Here is a 21028-nt window from a genome sequence, read left to right as displayed (position 1 = left end):
TGGCTCACATTCTTTAAAGCATCCGTTAGATGCAGCCTTTCTCCGGAAGGTTCTATCTGGAAGGTGGAATCTATGGGAACTGGGCTGGCTGCTGCTCGTTCCCCTGTGCCGAGCATGGGGGCGCTCATGGTGCGTGTAAAGCCACTACCTGCCCCAAGATCCGGTGTGTCTCATTCAATGGGATCAACAGCCTTCAGCGCAGCTTTACCCCTTCTGGGTGCTGGTTTGTGCCTAAGATGAAACCAGCCCTGATTTCTGTGCACTGTTACATTCTGCTAAGCCAAGAAGACCCTGCATCTCAGCAATGTCCAGGTCTGACCACCTGCAGCAGCCCTGGAGCGGGGCAGGGCCACCGATGGCGCGGGCTCCCGGTAAGGGCCCTCGAGGTTCACCAAGCTGCAGCTACAACAGGCGTCTGCGTCTCTCGTCATCTGACTTGATGGTCAGACCCATGTTCTCTCAGCTCCCGGGGGAAAGCCAGCCTCCCATTTCACGGAGACAAAGAGGACAGGTGGAGGACAGCGGGCTTGTGATTAAGGGGTGGGGTGGGGACACACTCCCTTTCCACAAAGCAGTCGAGACACATACATATGTTCCGAAATTTCTAGAGCCACCTCATGTGTTTCCCAAACCCTGGCTGAAACCAGAGTTAACCAGCAATAGGGAATTTCTATGGGCTTTCTTTAGCTTCAAAAATCCCACGCACATTTCTAGTTTAACTTGGAGCAACCACAGTGCCTGTTTGTGAGAGACTGAGGGGTGAGATCAGGTATTTCTGACTTGCCAAACAGCCTGCAGGTGCTGTGACCATACCCCACACAAGCCCCAGAGCAGCTGGCCTTCCTCCCATGAGTCTGATCCCCTCTGGGTGGTCTCCTGGGGACAGAGCCTCATCCTCCCCAGACAGCAGAAACTCAGTGTGCGCGCCATCACGAAAACCACGTTACCAAACAGTGTGCCTTTCTCCAAAGCCCAGAACTCAGAAGATTAAATTGAATTTTTAATTTTTAATTTTTTTTTGTGGGGAGGAGGTAACTAGGTTTATTTACTTACTTTTTAATGGAGGCACTGGGGAGTGAACCTAGGACTTTGTGCATGCTAAGCACGCGCTCTGCCACTAAGCTGTGCCCTCCTCCCCAGAAGGATTTGGATTCCAGTTTTGAGCACTCACATTACTACACTTTTGGAAGACAGCGCATAAAGGGTGCCTGGCTATACCATCTGGAAACCCTACAGTGTTCTTTTAGGGGAAACTTTGCAGGAGCCGGCAAGCTACAGTGTGTTTTAGGGAGCAACCCTGCACCCCCGCAGCGCAGACTCACCCCTGCATTAATCTGTCGTCTGTAACAGCAGAGCTGAGTTGTGACGGAGGCCCTGAGGCTCACGCTGCCTAAAATATTTACTACCCGGCTCTTAAAAAGAAAGTTTGCCAATCCCCAGATTTTAGGTGATCTATGCTTTGTGTAAATGATGCCCCAAACTCAAACGTTTACAATTTTCTTTCCTTCACAATTTAGGCACTCTTTTGCATTTTTGGGGTGTAACTATTTGCCATATGATTTATTATTATTGAAGAGTGTTTCATCATAAAATTTCAAGTGATATTTGAGCTAGAAAAATCAGACCTCCCAAAACAGTGGTTCTTATTTCTTGATCTCAGGGTCCCTTTACATCCTTGGAAATAACTGACAACCCAGGGACCTTTCGTTTGTTTAGATTCTATCTTTCAAGATAAATCACATTAGTAAGTAAAAAAAAGAAAGAAAAATTTAAAATATTTATCATTATACAATATTATCTTTAAAATAACCCATTTTAGTAAAAAAAAATGCTTCAAAAATCAGGGAGCAGATTGGCACTGTTTTAAGTGTTCCCAAATCTCCTTAACGCCTGGCTCTTTGGAAGACAGTGGGTTTCACGAATCTGCTTCTGCACTTAATCTGCTACAATATATTGCTTTAGTTGAAATAAATGGAGATGCAGAGACATCACTGAAAATGGAGGGAATGTCGGAAGAGTCTTTCCAGGTTACTGGGAAAATTTTCCTCTGATGCATCACCAAAACTCGACAAGAGTTTCTGAGAGGTTGGTGGCAATGTGGCATGTGACACGATGTCAATGACCTTTCACGCCCTGCTGCGTTAAAAATCCGTTTATTAGTCTCGCTCTTAAAATGGGTGATTCACTCATGAATATTTACATAACACCGCACAGCAGTCATTTGGAAACTATCAGTTCAATAAGTTGATCTTCAAGTACTGATGTATTTCATTATGAAGTGTCCAATGTCCTCAGTATCGCCACAGAGCTCATCACTCGTTGCGCCTGGGAAGCTTCCAAGCTCGTGGTTGAAAGCTTTAACCTGATCACTGGCTACAGACTCTTAGTTATTTCCCTAAAAGTGACAGGCTGGCTTCCTTCCTTTTTGAGAAAATGTCTGTCAAATATTCAAGTCTAAACAAAGTATGTCTGTTGGCCATTTGTTTCAAGTATAGTTGTGTCTCGTGACAAAAGCGGCTAGTTCCACTCACAACGCAGTCACACAAGCGCGTTTCCATGTGGGCTGGCCCCATGGACAAGCTCTCATGTTATTTCACACTTCGTCTTAAAAGCACATGCACTCAAAGACTGAAATCTAATAAAACTGACCGCGTTTACTGCCTCCTCAAGGACATCCTTACAAGGAACTGGAACCTTTCCTTCCACTGCGAAGCTTGGCAGCAAGATGCTCCCTCAGGACTAGTGAAGCTGGGTACCATTGCCCTGATCTACTCTAAGACGCGGTTTTATCCACAATGGCTTCTGCATCATCAGTTCAGATGCCAACAGTTAAAGACCTCTGGGTACTAGTGGAAAAACAGTTCTCACCTCATGAACCCCCCGAAAGGGTCTGGAGGGCCCTTGGGGGAGTGTACCATGTGAGCTGCTGGCCTGGGGCAACCCTCCCACGGGCAGGGAGTGAGGGGGGCTCAGATGATGGGGTGGCCTCCAGGCACTCAGAGGGAATCAGGACCACTCCAGGGCAGGAGGCGTGATGCTGGCTCTGCTGGACCAGTCCTACCACCAAGCACGCTGCCCTGGGACACAGCCTCCGTCTGGAGGCAACGTGAACAAACCAAGGATGCTAGGTAGCGGGTGCATTTCTAATCAGTTATGTAGAAACTCCAAATTATGTACAGTCTTCTAAATGCCAGTGTTCTACACTGAGGTGTGTTTTAAGCCTTAGAACAACTTCACAAGGCACAGGGCGCAGAAAGGTAACCTAGCTTCACTCCTTTGGAAGTGGTAGGAAGCTGGAGAGTTAAAAGGCCAATTTCCTGGAGGAGGCAGAGAGGTGGGTCTGCCATGAATGGAGCGGAATGGACCAGGGTGGGAGGACCAGCTGCGTGTGTCCGTCACTCAGACGTGTTTGTAAATGTGAGCTTGGCTGGGCCTCCCCAGATGACGTGCCTTCAAAATGAAGCTGTCCATTCATATTCAGAGAAGAAGGAACGGATCAGACAGTAAGCGCGGGGAAGAAAGTCAGGCGTCGTTTCTGCAGCCATTTCACGTTGACCTTGAGAACAGAGCCGGGCTAAGTGCATCCACTGAGGAAGATTAAAAGCCCGCCAGGAGCTCCCAGACAGGAGGGGCATTGGCACCAGATCCATGGCCAGCCCAGGGCCCCACTTCCCACCCCCGCCCTCCTTTCCCGAGCTCAGCCAGAAAGCGGAATCCGCACCAGCAAGGGACCCAAATCCTCCAGCGTTTGGGGGAGTAGCTGCCAAGGAGATGCCCCTTTCCCCTCCTGAATCCACTGCCCTGGTGCCCCCGGCCTCTCCCGGGGACGCTTGCAATCTGCCTGATTCCCCGGTGCCCTCCAGTTTGGCTCTGGAGCAACCTTTCCAGAATGAAAGTGGATCCAACACTCCTCTACTTCGAAGATTTCCATGCCTCTGCACCACGAGACCCAGGGGCCAGAGCTGGGGCTTCTGAGACCCAGACTGTGATTTGAGTCCGGCTCCGCCCTCGGGGTCCCTGGGTGCCGGGCTTCCTTATCGTAAAACAGGAATAAGCATCTCCACCCGTCAGCACCGGATGGCTTGAAACAGTCAACACATAAAAGCCTTTAGGACGGGACCGTCTCTGCAGTAAACACCCTACAAGTGGTCGCTGTTATGAGAGTCATTACGTGAGGTCTGATTTCTAGGGAGTGACACCCTAGAGCTCGGAGGAGGGGGCTGGCCTCCTGCCCAGCCGTCCAGCTCATCTGTCTTCTCTCTGAGCCCCGGCCCCGGGGCCACCCCAGCCCTCGTCACCCGCATACTGCACTGTTCCTCATCTCCCTGCGATGCTTGACCTGGACCTCTCTTCTCAGTGGTCTTTGCTAACCTCCGCTCTCTGCCCGGACATCAGCCCTCGCAGTGGGGTGGGAGTCGGGTGTCACCCCTGCCCTGTCAGTCCACGTCTCTCTTTGTCCTTCTCCTAATCATGAGATTGCAATGGTCTGTTTACAGTCTGCCTTTCCCATGAGACAGCAGAGCATTTGAGGGTCTGTGCCTTATCCACCCTGCTGTCACTAGGGTAAGTGCAGTGTCTAGTGCAGAGCTGAGGAATCCATGCTTGTTGAATGACTATATGATCTACTTTCTTGCTTTTTTAAAGTAAGGTTGATTTGTTTGTTTTGGGGGGAGTACTTAGGTCTACTTATTTATGTATTTATCATGGAGGGACTGGGGACTGACCCCAGGACCTCTTGCATGCTAAGTACGTGCTCTACCACTGAGCCATACCCCCCCCCCCACTTGAGGTAAGGTAACAGGACAGTCCAAATGCCCAGCTCTCCCTGGGAGTGCCGTACACCCCACTCCCACATGGCCTCCTCCCCTTTCCCACAGGCTTCCCAGAATCTGTTTCAAGTCACAGACCCTGATCTCCCGTTCAAGGCCACTGCCGTTAGTTCAGAGCAGACCTGCTCGTCTGGAGTGTGTTTCCACAGGCCTGTTGGCGGTGATCTCACTGCGAGATTATTATTTACAGGAATGGGTGGAAAGAAAGAGCATCTCATGACTCTAGAAAAGATTGTCGCTTGTTTCCAAAACAGTTCAGTCTGCTTTTCAATAACATATTCAAAGTGGAGGTGTTTACAGCTGCTACACTGTTCTTTTCAAAAACAATGGCCAGGTGTGACTCAGTCTGAGGGAGCTGGGGAAACGGGGGTGGGGGGGCACTGCCCGCAGAGCAGCCGGCAGAGAGTGCTGGGGGCGGTGGACGCGCAGCCTGGGGCCTCCCTGGTCCCCTCCCTGGGAGAGGGGCGGGGCTGAGCCCCCCCCCGCAGGTTGCTTTTCTAGCTCTGTGCTCAGTTTTTCACACGCCCACCACCTCGTGCAAGTCCTCTCCTCTTAGCCAGTTTCCAAGTTAACGTTTAAGGGCCAAGATGAATTCTGCGAAATAGTTCAGCACGCCCACCTCCCCAAATTTCCCTGAAGGAATCTTCAGGAAATCTAACAGCTGTGTCGATAAGCACGGGCTCACTCAGGTGAGTGGGAAGGGGACACGCAGCACCTGGCTTGCACAAGGGCTGATGCTGAGATGCCGGCTTACAAAAACGAAAGACCTTTTGTCTTTACAAACGGAATTATGCTGCCGTTATGTATTCTTAAACTGCTAGATACAAAACTGCATTCAAAGGGATCAAGGCAAAACAGAAAATCAAAAAAAAATTCTGAGTGTGTTTGTTCTTCAGTTACCTCTGTACAAGTTTAATCACAATGCTTCACACGAGTGTGTGTGTTCACAGTAGCACTGCTTACAACAGCCAAGACACGGAAACCACCTGGATGCCCATGGATAGAGGACTGGATAAAGAAGCCATGGTAATAGTTATACAGTGGAATCCACTCAACCATAAAAAAGAATAAAACAATGCCATTTGCGGCAACATGGATGGAACTAGAGATTGTCATTCTAAGTGAAGTAAGCCAAAAAGAGAAAGAAAAATACCATATGATATATCATTCATATGTGTAATCTAAAAAAAGAAAGAAAAAAGACACCAATGAACCTATTTACAAAACAGAAACAGACTCACAGACATAGAGAACAAACTTATGGTTACCAGGGGGTGGGAAGGGATAAATCGAGAGTTTGAGATTTGCAGATACTAACTACTCTATTTAAAACAGATAAACAACAAGGTCCTACTGTACAGCACAGGGAACTATATTCAATACCTTGTAAGAGCCTGTAATGAAAAAGAATATGAGAAGGAATATATGTGTGCATATGTATGACTGAGACATGACGCTGTAGACCAGAAATTGACACAACATTGTAAACTGACTAGACTTCTATTTAAAAAAAGGGGAAAAAATGCGAACACTATACAATGAATGTGAAAGCTAGAAACTAACAAAGATGTGACTGACATGTCATGTTTCTGGGAAATGTGTAACTGCCAGTGTCTTTCAGACTCTCCTCCAAATTCTGAATAGAGGAGAGTGGACAGGACTCTGATCGGGGATATTCAAGCCAGAATAAAGAGCAAGGAGCCGCTCTCTGCCAGGCAGGAGCAACCCAAAGGCGCAGCTACGATGCAGCAGTGCTTATAACAAAGCCCAGCCAAACCAGGAGCAAGTCACTGCCTGCTTTAAAGCATGCTGCTTAAATTCCTTCCTCCATTATTAATAACGGTCCTTGGAAAGGAGGGAGGAGTGTGGCTTTACTTCACCACGGGGGCCTCCACACCACGGCTCCCTCCTGATGGGTTACAGCCGGCCAGCTCTGGCTTTGGCTGCAAGTCCAAGTGACACATGGACAGTGTTACTGTGAGCCTGTTTAATGTCAGCACAGGGACCCTGGGACCCCAGGCCTCAAGCCCAGACTTGGGCTTTGTTTCTTCAGCTTCTCAAAAATTCCACATTCGGCCTCATTCCCAAGAGCCTGTGAGAGGAGGTCTGGGTGGGGCAGCCCGATTTTAACAGAAAGCATCACCCTCTTTCAAGACAGCTCTGGAATCTCGGCTACTCTTCAAGGACACGGAACATTGACGACGCCCCAGGAACCACGGTGATTCCTTTCTAACAAGTGGGCAGGGTCCCTGAAAGTCACACCCAGGTTGGCTACGAGTTAATGCCTTCTACCTGAGAACGTGTGGCAGCATTGGCTTACATCGGGGCCTGAGGCCGAGCCTGCGTCTGGTCCACACTTGTCTTCCTGGCACCCCGGACAGAAGCCGGCAGAGTAGGGGCTCCGTGGGTGTTTGCGAAATGAGCGAATGAGCCTAAAGGGCGCAGCACAGGGACCGGCACCAGGGGAGTTGGAGGCCTTAGACTGGACTGAAGTTTCCAGATGCAGAAACCCTCCTGAGTTGCCTGCCTGCCCACCTGCCCTGCAGGTTCCAGACTTATCTGTACCTGCCCACCACAGCGGGAATAAGGTCTTAAAATATATCTTTCTCCATCAATATCCCACTGGTCCCTTTCTCTGGAGAGGCCAGAGTAACAGAGGAACCACCACCCGGAGGTGCTCCAGGGCTCGACGTGGATTGGAAGGCAGTTCAGCAGGGAAGATGGAAGCCCAGGATGTGGTGGGTTATTCACCGTCCGGGAGAAGGTCCCTGGGAGGTGCCGGGGCCAGGGCCCAGAGCCTGGACACGCACCAACCCTGGGAGGTCAGGACTCGGGTTCCCGCAGGGACAATGTTGGCAGCAGTGGTCCAGCTCCCAGCAGGGCCCAGGGATCGGGCTTCAGTCTCTGACAGAGTTAAAACTATCATCATACAAACCTCTCCCTGGAGCTGACCCTTAGGGTCGCTGCTCCGTGCGGGTCCCCTGCTGTCCTTTCTGTTCCCTGTTCCCTCATAATCCCACTACCTTTCTGGTTCATCAGGCGTGCACCCCCGCTGGGAGCCCATCCGTGCAGAACGGGGCTTCTACAGGAGACGAGCCGTGAGACCGGCAGCCAGACGGGCCACTGGCCTCCCCTACCCCCGGCCCCCGGCTCTGGGGAGAACGCCTCGGCTTGAAAATCACCCCAAAGGAGATCTCTGCGGGAATCCCAACCAGACTCATTCCGTCCCAGCGAAGGAAAAAGACCTAAGACTCTCCAAAAACAGCAGGACCACACCAGCCACCCTGCGTGGAGGGGATCCAGGGCCTCGGGCGCTCGGGGCGCAGGATCTGGAGACCCGCGGGGGACCCACCTATCTCCTCTCCCAGCGAGGAATTGAGGATGGCGCCAGCCGACGTGACCACGGCGCAGCTCCGGAGCCCGCGCGGGTGCAGCTGGCCGAGCGGCACGGCGGGGACCAAGGCGCGCCAGCCCAGCGCCGAGAAGGGCGGCTCGGTGCCATCCAGGGTGCGCACCCGCACGCGGCCCCGCAGCGCGCACAGCAGCTCCGCGCGGCTCCGCCCGGCCGCCCGCCGCCCGCGGAAGCGCACGCCGTGCTTGTTGGCGCTCAGGTAGGCGCGCATGGCCTTCTGCAGGCGCGGGTGCAGCATCCGGGGGGACGCGTCGCCCTTCCAGAGCCGGCGCAGGAAGGCGCTGGACATGGACGAGGACAGCCGGTCACCGTCCTCGCCCTCCTCCGGTGCGGTGCTCCTTCCCAGCCTCCGGGGCCGTCTCTGCGCCCGCCTCCCCGGGGCCTGGTGCGCCGGCTCAGCCCCCACCGGCGGGCCTGGGTCTCCGGGGGACAGAGGCCCAGACGGGCCCGGAGCGCGGCTGTGCACCCCTGGCCGGCCAGCGGCGTCCTCCCGGGGCAAAGTGCTTTGAGATTTTCTCCCCGTCTGAGGTGAAAAGAACTCTTCTTCACTTTGCAACCCATCTTGGGCCCATGTCTGCAGGTCACCCGGCCCCGCGTGCAGAGGGCCGGGCGGGGGTACCCCGGGCAGCCGCCCGGGTGCGTCCGCGCCCTCGGGCAGGGCGGGCTCCTCCTGCACAGCGCCCATGATGGCCCTCTGCCTCCCCTGCACCGGCAGAAGCCTCCTGGTCTCCAGGAAGGAGAAGGAGCTGGGCGCGGGCTCAGCAGGGTTGCTGTCGGTGAAGTAGACGAAAATCGCCACGAAGAGGAGCCCCCACGCAAATATCCCGCAGAGCATGCCTTGTCTCCATTGCTTCAAGTGCGGTTTCATGGCAGGTCTGCGGGGTCAGCACCTTGTGTCCCAAGGCGGCGGGAGGCGGGATGGACCTGAAAAACAGTGGGGTGTTACAGTTAGCCACATAGGACGCTGTGGGACAGTGCTGGGGACAGTCTGTCTTGAGAGGGTCCCTGGGGAGGGTGAGAAGACGCATCAGAAACCAGGATCATAGGAGCTTCGGCTAAATTCAGGGGTCATATCCACCCGCCCGTGACGTCTGTGATACAAGGGGTCCCACCACCTCAGCTGAGAATCCTGGCAGAGGGGAAGTGCAGTGGGTGTAAGGGAGACTTTCTAGAGGCACCTCAACGAGGCGGCTGCCTCCCCACCTGAGGGCTGTTCCATCCGGGCCCCTCCCAGCAACCTGTCCCTGCAGCTGGTTACAGAATTCCGACCTGGTGAAGCCAGGCAGGAGGGCTTGGCAGAGGTTCCCCTCCCTCACTTGCTCAGCAGACCCTAAAGGCTCAAAGCTCAGCAACTGCACAGCAGCTCTGCTCTGCGTTTCCCAGGGAAACTGCCGGGGACCTGCCAGAAGTGCACAGATGGTCCCCAGGAAGCGATGGCTCCGTGACTGGGGCTCCGGGGGACGGTTATGCGGGGATGTCTGTGGAGCTCAAAACAGCCCTCAGGCAACCCCCTCACGCCCCTGATGGAATAAGATGGGCAAGGACGTATGCCAGAATTTTAAACAAGGGGGGAGATAAGAAGCAAGATTGACTCTAGGTGAGCCTCCAGCAGACAGAGGGCGAGGGAGGAGGCAGAGAGGAGGGTCCAAGACACAATGTGGGAGCAAAGGACCCTGCCTGGCCATCGGTGTCCCAGCCCACGTTTATGGCCACGTTGCTACTCGGGGAGCCCAGTGCTTGGTACTAAGGGCAACAACATGACATTGATAAATGCACCTGAGCTTCAGGGATGTAAGCAAAGTCCCAGAGAGGGGGAAGCACAGGCGTGCGAAGTAAGCCTGTGTGTGTGTGTGTGTGTGTGCATGGGTGTGCATGTATGTATGCACACGTTACGTGTTTGTGCATGTGTTCATGCACGTGTGCATGTATGTGTGTGCATGTGTGTGTGTTGGGAGTGGGAGCTGTGTGTCTGCAGGTGTGCACAGCTGTGTGTATGGTGATGGGGTTGGAAGAGGCAGGGAGACCATTTGGGGGAAACTGAGCTGGGAAGCTGCCCCATTCAGTCCTGGGATGGGGGTCCTGGGGGCCTACTTGGAGGTCTGGGTCACGTCTGTGGTAGGAACGGGAGGTCTCTGACAAGGGGTAAGATGCTGGTTGCAGAGGCTTTCAGGGCAGGTGAGGCGGGGGGAGAGGAGGGCCTCAGGAGGAGTCGGACTCTCAGGAAGCCAGCCTGCTGGGCGGAGCTCGCAGAGGGAGCTCCCCCCCCCCCCAGTGCGGGCTGACAGGCCTCCAGGAAGACGGCGGGGGCGGGGGGCGTGTGAGCAGAGGCCGTGATGCGGGGACTGGGCTTTACTCAGGTGAGACCTGAACTCCGAGTGGGTGAGACCCACATCTGTGGAGTCACCTGGGGAAGCCGTACCCTGTCTCTGGTGGAAAAGTAGGTGTGTAAGGTGAGAAGCCACATGCTTTGTGGCCCTGTAGCTGGTTACAGATGGACACAGATCTTTTGGCCTTTTCCCCCCGGGTGGGGTCGGTCCCAGTCTCCCCTCTCCCCTTCTGACCAGTTAGCAGGCCCACATCCAGTAGCTTCCACGTCCTGCCTTTAAAAGACTCGCGCTGGGGGAAGTAGCCACCAGCAAAGACGTCTCTCTAGCCCGAGTCCACCACGCAGCGTGGCCAGCCACGTGGAAAGCCCACGTGAGCTGAGATGCCCAGATCAGCCCGGGCTGTCCAGCTGTTCCTGGCCTCGGCACCATCTTGGACTCCAGCCCAGTGGAGTGTTCATATGGTTCCAGCCCTGGCCAACCTCTGGCTGTAGCCGCAGGTAAGACCCCAAAGGAGAACCCAGCCGAGCCCTGTCAACCAACAGAACCAGGAATGAAAATGACAGATTGTTGTTGTGAGCCACCAAGTTTCTGGATGACTCGTTACACCAGAAGTGATCGTTGGAACAGGCTCTGATAGAAACGCCAAATGAGAAATGCCCAGCGTGGTTCCAACAGCTGCGCGTCCTTGAGACGAGGGTCTAGCCTCTCAGAGAGATTACGGGAAAAGCAGCGTTCACTGCTGCTGCTTCCGTAAGCTGTGGCTTCTTAAAAAGTGCTTCTTTATCTTGCCTTCACCTGGAAGCAGGGCTTTAGATTCCCTTGAACGTCGTGTGTCGAACACACGTAACGAGCCTGCGCCCACCAAGCTGGAAACACTGATGCTGAGAAAGGAACCTACAGAACACAATGCTGGCAGCCGACCCGCGGTGGGCCAGACCCTGTGCTGCCCCGCGCTTCCCTTGGATGATCCCATTTGGTCTCCCCAGCACCTAATAAGGTAGGAAACACGGCTTCATCCATTCCACAAGTCAGAAAGTTGAAGCCCAGAGAGGTTAAGTAACTTGCCCGAAGCCACAGAGATAGCAGGCAGCAGACAGCATATAAAAACCCATCTGCTCACACTTTTAGCACTAAGTTCTGATTCCAACTGATCATAAGAATCTGATTCTTACACTGTCTGTGGGGAAGGATCATCTTCCCCCAATGTTGCTACAATCTGAATACTTTCGTATTTCCGTTCCAGAATGTCTGGGCAGTGTCCCCAGGCTGTCAAAGCTCACTGCCAAGCTCCGAGCACAGCTCATCAGAACAGCTCACGGGCAGTGTGCAGACGTGCACGTGTGTCTGGGCGACGGCGCTTTGAGAACAATCTTTCTAAACCTGTGCACTCAGCCCCTCTGTCAAGCTCACCTCAGAGGATGCTCTAAAAACGGGTCCATTTTATTGCATGTACTTTATACTGCAAAGAATTTGATTTTGAAAATAGACAAAATGGAAAAAAAAGATAACATTGCTTTTCAGGGACTAAAAAAAAAATAGGACCACTCAGGAGCAAGGGCTTTACTCTGTCATCAGCCTGCAGATCTGGAAGCTGTTTCCAGGATTTCAGCACTTCTATCAGAAATCACAAAATCACCGTTAATAACAGTTATTCTGTGTCTGCCCTAACTGAGTGCAGTGCATATGGCTCTGACACTAACCAGCACGGTGGCCTGGCCCCGCCAGGCGAGGACACCATCCCACAAGCCCGTCCCCACGCCAGACGCCTGCCTTAAGTCAGGTCCCCAGGCCACCTGCACTTCTGACCATTTGACTACCAATCTTGGGGGGGTTCCCACGACACCCCTCAGGCTGAAGGATTTGCTAAAATGATGAGCAGAACTCAGGAAAGCACTGGACCAATGACCACAGGCTCCTGTGAGGGACACACAGAGTTCCAGGTCGGGGGTGTGTCCCAAGTGCAGAGATTCCGTGCCGTCTTGCCGTGGTGTCAGGAAATGTCACCCTCTTGGGACAGGGATGTGTTCACCAGCCACAAAGCTCCACTGAGCTGTGGCCTCCACAACTTTGTTGAGGTTTCATTGATTGAATCACTGACCGTGGCGCTGGGAGGTGGAAATGGCAGGGTTTGCGAGGCCTCTGGGCCCTGAGAAAGGGGAGTGGCAGGAGCACAGGGGGACCCCTCACCCTCCTCCCGGCCCCGCTGAGCGGCAGCACCAGGGAGGCGCGGGCTCCCCGCCTCTGCTCACGGGGAGGCTTCAACTGCTAACAATCCGAAGCCTTCCCCACACCCCATCACTGCCACCCTCTGTTGCCAATAAAGGGAACGTTCTCCAAAATGATGAAATCTCAAGGCGGCGCAAATCCTCTGCTGGCGAAATGCTACAGAAAGCACTGCACGGATGGTGGCCGCAGTCATCAGCATATCTGCAAAAATCCAGGACGCGGAGATGAAGGAGACCCCTGTCTACGTCATAGCCATGGACCATTCTTTTCCTTAAAATAACCGTCCAGCTGCTTGGGAAGAAATGTTGGACAGGAGAAAACCACATTCTCCCTCTGCGCGGCACAGCTGAAACGGGGCTGTGCTGGTGCAGCTCAAACAGGCGGCATCTGCAGCCCTCCCTGCTCTGTCCCCTCACTAGTGGGGACCTAGATCACATCAGAGAGACAGAAACAGAGGCTCCTCGGGCAGAGCATTGGTTCCCAGGTGATGGTGGAAAGAGGCTTCCAGCTCACAGGTTCCTGCGAGCCTCGGTGGGATGGCTTCTGTGACGGAGGCTGTCACTCCCAGGCTCCTGGGAGGAGGACTTCCCCCCTGGGTCCTGCAAGGTCGTCGGGAGGACTGGCAAGGTTAGAAGCATCATTTGTGCCCTGTGGCTTTGTTTTCTTTCCCACAACGATTGATTCCAACATCACCACCTGGCCGCGCTAGAAATAATTCTGATCATTCTACCCACTCAGGAATTCCAGTTCCCCTTGTCTTAGGAACTAATTCTCAAAGGAATGAGTCCCCCTTCTGCAGGGATGTTCAGAAGAGAACGGAAGAGTACTTACATGCTACTTCAAAAGCCACTCAGAAAGAAAGCGCCTTATCCAGAAGGCAGTTTATGACAAGGTGCCCAGTGGAATTACAAAATGTAAGGACCACCGCAGGCAGACGTAACGATGCAGCAGAGGGTTGTCAGTACCTTCTTACATTGTCCAAAGGTAAAGAGAGGGTCCCTCTGGGCTCTGCCACTGGAAAGATGCCCTTCCCACACCTGCGGTGGGCGCGCGTGAGCAGCGGTGTTCGTGAACGAGAATTTTTAAGCACACACTGATCGCTGCGTCTGCTGTGACTCCCTTCTGGCCAGCTTTCCTCGTGCCTTTTTGTGTGTAGAAGTTGTCTAGATGTTCCAAAATCTAAGTACTTGTTTTAACACTGAAATAATAATAAAGAAGACGCAGCGTGTGAACAGCCGTGAGACACTCGTGCATCTTCATAGCCTTCGGGAGTCATCATCTTTCAAGGATCATTTTTCTAAAATTAGCTCTTGTCACAGAGCCGAGAAAACATTCATTCTGCACGGCCCAGGAGGGTGCCAGCCCGGTTGGAATCCTGCCTCTTCACAACCTCAGGGGCTCCTTTTACAAAGGACCCAGGTTCTTTCCTTGTCTTTGTTTTATGTTTTATAAATGGAAGGAATCCTCAAGGCCACTGAGGGTCCCCTCCCTGATCCATGCCCTCTCCATCCCAGCCCATTCTTAAGCTAATGCCCAGAAGCACAGAAAGGGAAAGGTTAGCGGGTGGAGCAGGGCAGAGCGCCCTGGTGGGAGGGCAGCCTCTTCCCTGCCTCCTCTCTGCCCCTGCAGACCTGCAGTGCATCTTCCAGAAGCTCAGCTGCATGGCCCGCAGCTTCTGGCCAGTCTCCTGGTAACCCCAGGCCCCGGGATGGAGGGATGGAGGATGCTGTGTGGGCTGGCCCACTCGGGGGAGCTCGCTTGGCAAAGGCGTAAGTTATGAAAACGAGTGCCCCCGCTCCAGTTCAAAGCATGGGTGCTTGAGCAGCGTCAGTGTGGAGGAGCCAGACCTACCTGAAGTCACGCGGGTGGGCGGCTCCCAGCAAAGGTAACCAGTGTCATCACCCAGTCAGGTTAGGTCAGGTCGGGGTGCGTTGGTGTTATGAACGCAGGAGTCAAGCTGATGACAGACCAGCATCAGATGCCGCCTCCCCCAGCTGCCCGCATAGCATAGCAGGCGCAGCACATCCACACCTTCCTTATAATTCTTTGTTCTCAGTTTAATCTTTACAGCAAACTTCCTACAAACATCATTATTCTCGTTCAGCATATAAAGGAGCTGGAAGACTGAGTGGTTCCCTTCCTGTATGTGGTTCCCAAACCCGTCTTTTGCACCACAACTCGAAGCGGGGGATGTTGCACCATGTTTAAAATCTGAATGAGATTTCTCTTTTCTCTCTGTCACAAAGGACCGCGATGGATTTCAGCCTAGCTACCCGCCCTGACGGGACACGGGGCCCCCAGCATCGCGTCTTCTCTAACATCCCTGTTCATGTTCCTGGAGACGCTGGCCTCCCAGGTCGGCTCAGAAGCCACACGGCTCCTTGCCGGCATTCCTCCGAGAGGGCGTGGCCTGGCCCACCGCCAAGGGGATCTGCCCCGTCCGTGCGGGAGGCCGGTTCACTGCCATTTCCAGGGAGGCCCAGGCGTGAAGGCCCGTCATCTCCGGGGGCTTGCTATCTAGGTGGGAAGACGAAATGATTCTGACTGCTTTCTCTGTCCCACGATGGGTGGATGCACCAAGGAGAGACAAGGACTGAAGTCACCCTGGCTGCTTCCAGGAGGAAGGAGCAGAGGAGGACACGGAAGGACAGGGCAGTTCGGGCGGAGTCAGGCAGCTCCAGTTGGGGTGCCGGGACCCGCACATGCCGGGCGCACGGACAAGGAGGTGCCCCCTCGCTAAGGCCAGAGGACCACCCTTCTGGGCCGATGGATCCAGCAGCACAGGGTTTTCCCTCGTGTGGCAGGGCGGGCAGGCAATGGTGTCAAAGGCAAAGACATGACAGGCGAGCGACTCCGGCAGCTTTCAGTTCTCAGGACCTTCTGCAGTGAGGCGGCAGGTGCCGTCGGGCGGGGGGAGGCGGGAAGGGCTGCAGATGCCCGTTACTGGCTGCGTAGACGCTACACAAGCTGCCCGCCAGCTGGGGTCTCTGGCTGCCTGAAACGCGCCCGTCTGCTCCGGACACAGTGGTCTGTTTGTTTTGTGATAATTAACTTTCAAATATTTACACTTGATACCAGCGATGTGCCAAGGCTCACGGCTAAAGCTGGAAATTAGCTTCACCCTCGTGTTTACCAGTCACGATGGAGGAGGGTTCATACCTGCCACTGGGATTTAAAGCTCTTCTCTGATTCCTCAAATGTACGTGGGTTTGGTGGTGAAAGTGTAGGTGGCCGGCAGGTGGTTCTTACAAGGAGGCCTCTGTACTGGCTGGAGACCCCCTCCCTGGGGAAAGCAGGCCTCCTGTCCTCATGAGTTCTCCACTGACGGCACGCGCTGGGGCAAGGACAGCGCCCGCTATGATTGCAGGCGGTCAAAAGGCGGACCGCGATAACGCTCTCTCCTTACTTCCCAGGCTGGTTGAAAATAGCCAAGAAGGAAAATGCAATTGTAAGGGCATTTTAAATTTAGACGCCCTACGACTTCTTTCAGTTTTCATGATAGGAGGAATTGTCAATATTTAAATTTAATTATTACGTCAAAGCCATATTATTCGATTTTGTCTTTCATAAAATAAGTGTAAATGAAAAGATGATTCTGGTATACACAAAAATCACCTTGGCCGGTGCAGAGGTGCAGTGAAAACTGGAGACGGGGGAGTGGTTTTCTGGGCCAAGGAAGATGGCAGTTTGCTTTAAAAGGCCATTCATTGGCTGCAAGGGTCCTGAGGTTTGCGGTTAAGGATGGACCTTTTGAAACCTGTTTAGGAGAAAATGCCAATTGCTCTCTGACCGAGCACTGCACTCCTTACGACAGAACACACCTTCCATAGGAGTGACAGGATAGCCAGCCACACGCTCCCAGGTGGTGGCTGTCATGGAAGACTGGGGCTGGGAGAAACATTAATTTAAATTTAATTTAATTTAAATTTAATTTTAACTAAAAACGTTTTTATATAGTTATAGAGGTTTTTTTCAATGGAGGTACCATGCACGCTAAGCACTTGCTGTACCTCTGAGCTACACCCTCCTCCCACTTTTTACTTTAAAACACATATATACACCCGTACCATGGAGTCAAATACAAAACCAACCTGAAGATTTTAAGATAAAGATTTAAGATAAAACATGAGACTTCAAAGACCTTTCTCAGTGTGGCGCTTTCAACTCTGACACCTGAGCTTCAAAGCTGGAAGTTCTCCATCCTCAGAGCTCAGAGCTCCCCTCCGCAGAGGTCGGGAGCCTCGGGGCTGGGACTCGAGGACACGGCCCCCAGCAGACGGAAGAATCACCCAGACGTAGTTCACTTCATTTCTCTCTAGCCTGCTTCTCCAGCTTTCAGTTTTCAAAACCAGTAAAAAGTTTCCAGATGACGAAACCATCTCTGAAGTTTAATATCTGCTAATTCCCAACCACCCCTGGTCCCCGCTGCCTAGTCACGTTCCCACGTGAACAGCAGGTGCACGTGCACGTACAAGCAGGGCACGAACCTTCCTTCACTTTATTCAATCATAAATTCCACAGATACCTGGACACCTGCCATGGGCTGGATTCCAGGTACACGATGCTGAGCAGATCAAAGATACCCCACCTGCCCACCGAGCCTAAAGCGATTTGAGAAAGGCAGGCATAAAGCACACAAATCTTGCAGGAAATTGTGCATTCTGACGTTTTCCACATTCCTTCTCCCCCTGTGGCTTCCCTCCCTTCACAGCGACAAACAGGAGGGCCCCCCACGCCCAGGGACACCTATCACAGAGGAACCAGGAACTTTTAAAAGTTCAAAAGCTGTATTTCAAGGGGCGAGAAGGGAGGACAAACGTTTGGAAGACTGGCTGAATCCGTTTTCCCTTGCCCGAAGGGAGATCAAAACTACGTCTGACCTGATGGACAAGGGCACAGGGGACTGAAACAGGAGAGTGAGATGCCCCAGAATATGGCTGAATTCAGGTAACACCGCGTTTCTCCAGCACCCGCGGGTGTGGACTGTAGACGGTACCCACCCTGCGTGACCGTGCGGCTGTGGGTGTGCCGTGTCTTGGGCTGCAGTCCTCCTGCACTCCTCTCCACAGCCCTGGCTTCTCCCCTGAACTGCAGATCCTTGTGTGACGGCTCCAGGGGCTTCAACTTTGCAAGTCCAGACAGCCCGGGTTACCCTCTTTTCCTCCCTGAGTCTTTCCCAGTAAACGCATTCACCCAGCCGCCCAGGTCACGGGCTTTGGTGCAGTTCCTGGTGCTTCTTTCCATGTAAACCAACTCCAGCCCCAACCACCAGCAGACCTTGACGGCCCCAAATGAAAACACATTCCGACTTGCAGAACTGATCACCTCGTCCGCTGCTCACTGAGTCCCAGGCCCCTCACCTGCTTCCCTCCTGCCTCCTCCTGCCAGGACTGACCACCTTGTCTGCTGCCCACTGGGTCCCAGGCCCCTTCACCTGCTTCCTTCCTGCAGATGCTCCGGGAACAGAGGAACTTCAGGTAGAGAATCAGCGGAGCCGGTTGCTTGCTCCCAACCCTCCTTTCTTCTTTCCTCCATGAGACACATGCGGTCCTGGCCTCCACGAGGTACCGACCGTGCATGTCTCTCTGACTTCACTTCCCGCCACTGCCCCCTGGTCCCTGAGGCTCTGGTCACACTGGGTCCCCGTGGCCCTTCCTCTGCCTGGAACTGCCCCCTCCAGGCCCTGCCTGGACTCCTGGTGCACCAAGGTCTCAGCTCTGCTCCCAGAGGCATCCCCGCATCCTCTGGTCCCTGCTGCCCCCTCAGCGGGCCCCGCTGTCACTGTTGGTGCTTTCACACCTGAGACATTCATGTCTTCTCCCGCGGGCCGGGCCCTGAGCTCCGGGAGGGAGACCTGTCCTGCCTCCACGCACGTGGTGAGAACTCAGCCCCTCCGGGAAGGAGGTGGGGACGGAGGGGAGTGAGGGACTTGAGACAGAAGCTTCAGGGCATGACTCAGACCAGGGACCTTGGGGTGGGCATGTGCAGGCAGTGAGATTCTAGCCCAGAACAAGTGGACGATGAGGACCTGGTACTTGGTGGCAGGTGTGCTACAGAAGAGGAGCCTGCACACTGAGTCGTGACGTTTGGGTAAGTGCGTGGGTATCTGACAGACACTCCAGAAAGTCCAAAGCACTTGTCACTTAGTCTGCACACACATCGTGATGTGGACACACTGGCTTCTGTGACATATATTAACAAGAATGTGTGAGAAAGACTGTCATTTTAGTGTCTTCATCACATCTAAGGACATTAATAAAATGCAGTGGGTTTCAGCCTCCCCGTCAGAGCTCAGTAAAAACCTTCCCTCATAGATAGTTTTGACTAAAACTGAGTCATGTACAACTGAGACGGGGGAACTTACAAGTATGGCTTCTGGAAGTTCCTTTTGTCAAGGAGGACGAGAGAAAAGTGACAGTGGTAATACATCCACAGCCACCAGCCTGGGCTGACTGCACAGAAGTTGTGCAGGGCTTCAGCGGGACAGGGCGCTGACAGTTATAACTCTAGGGAGGCACCAGACCCGCCCAGCTCCTGAAAGGTCACAGGCCGAAACTCAAGGTGGACTAGACGGGCAAGACCACGGCCGTGACCAAGTCACCAGAATCTGAACGGAGAAGCCGACCAGGACGAGAGGAAAGCAGTGCATCACGGGAGATGAAGGATGCTGTCTGAAGCTGTGCGCCTCCGAGGAGACTCCCTGCATCGTCTGAATCCTGGTTCGGTATCTACACTAAACAGGTGATCTGGGTATCTCCCCACCCTGGCCCATCCCAGCCCCCCTCCTGCTGCTGCCATTCCTCTCTGTCCTGCAGAAGCTCCTTCTTCCAATTTGTAAATAAGTCGTGGCATATGAGCTGCCCCCACATCCCACGGGAATTCACACACACACACACACACACACACACACACACACACACACACACACGCTCACACACATGGTACAAGCATTTATTATACGTCCAGGCACTGTGCTATATGGCAGGGGTAAAGAGGACAATATAACACAGTCTTATCCTTCATAATTCTAGAATGTAGTGAGAATAACTGCTAATGTCGCCCTCATGGTACCTGTGTCAGGCAAGAATATCCCATTATTGAGTGGAACTGATGTTCAGTTGTTCTTTCTCACTCTTATGTAAATACATAAACAATGTTACAATGAGGGTGTCTGTTCTAATTTCCACACTGAGTACATGAATGTTCTGGAGCAGAAAAAAAAATCACTGCTCCATCATTTATTCACTCATCAAACATCTCTCGTAAGAAGCACTTGGACATAAAACTATTAGCGGCATACGATATTAGTATATGTGGCATAAACAAGATGTCAACACCACTGGCCCAGAGTAATAAAGATGCTCCAATCTTCAGATACGACCTAGTCTGGACAGGACAGATAAACAAGGTCCCACTGTACAGCACAGGGAACTATATTCAGTGGCTTGTAGTAGCCTGTAATGAAAAACATGAAAAGGAATCTATGTATGTATATGTATATCTGAATCACTGCTGTTCACCAGAAATTTATATCACGTTATAAATCAACCATACTCCAATAAAAAAAGGGGAAAAAAAGAAAAAAAACCCACAACAGCTCCAATCTTTGTTGCCTCTCACTCCTGAACGCATTTGCTCTTTTCATTACTGCTCTCAGCAAGAGGTAAATAAAGGCGTTTTTCCTTTGCTCTGCAAACGTCTGCAGCAGCTCTTACATTTACTCAACACGGCATTAACTCCAGCACAAATACACGCGCCCAGACGGCTTTTTGAGCAAGGGAAATGTTTTTGATCTTTATCACAGAAACCCTGAATTCATCAGCCTACAATTTATTCACAATGTCAGATGAGCTTGATGAAAATCTGTATCTGGATTTCATTTCCGAGCAGTGTGGAGGGACTACTCTGAATTCAAGGGGAAAGAGTACACCCTAGAGTAGGGTCCGACCCTCTCAGGATGTCAGGCGCAAGGTGGGCACGCGGGGCTCCTGTGGATCCACTCCGTATTATGTGCTAAAAAAACCACTTCTTACTTGGTTGCCCTTCCCCTTTTAGTATAAATTTGTGGTCCAGTTCTACAATAAGGTAAAATATCAGTTACGTACAGTTGTACAGAGTAAATGATAATCTTTTGAAAATATCCCAGGCTGCAATAATAAAAGTCAGTTAAGGGGTGGGCATGGCTCAGAGATAGAGCACGTGCTCAGCATGCACAAGGTCCTGGTTCAATCCCC

The 21028-nt window shown here is 52.9% G+C and overlaps 1 protein-coding gene across 5 annotated transcripts in view; it reads right to left on the bottom strand.

Moving 5' to 3' along the window:
- The window catches only part of ST6GAL2 (ST6 beta-galactoside alpha-2,6-sialyltransferase 2), a 51837-nt gene that overhangs the window by 14996 nt on the left and 15813 nt on the right, over positions 1-21028 (bottom strand). For all 5 annotated transcript variants that reach the window (XM_074354528.1, XM_074354529.1, XM_074354530.1 and 2 more), the window contains exon 2: positions 8182-9165. In XM_074354528.1, coding sequence (XP_074210629.1) covers positions 8182-9109 — 928 coding nt within the window. In that variant the 5' untranslated portion in view covers positions 9110-9165. The remainder of the gene's footprint in view (positions 1-8181; positions 9166-21028) is intronic.

Source organism: Camelus bactrianus, chromosome 28, assembly GCF_048773025.1.
Source record: "Camelus bactrianus isolate YW-2024 breed Bactrian camel chromosome 28, ASM4877302v1, whole genome shotgun sequence".
Lineage (NCBI taxonomy): Eukaryota > Metazoa > Chordata > Mammalia > Artiodactyla > Camelidae > Camelus > Camelus bactrianus.
The sequence above is the reverse complement of the archived record's forward strand: the minus strand, read 5'-3'. Positions and strand labels throughout refer to the sequence as shown.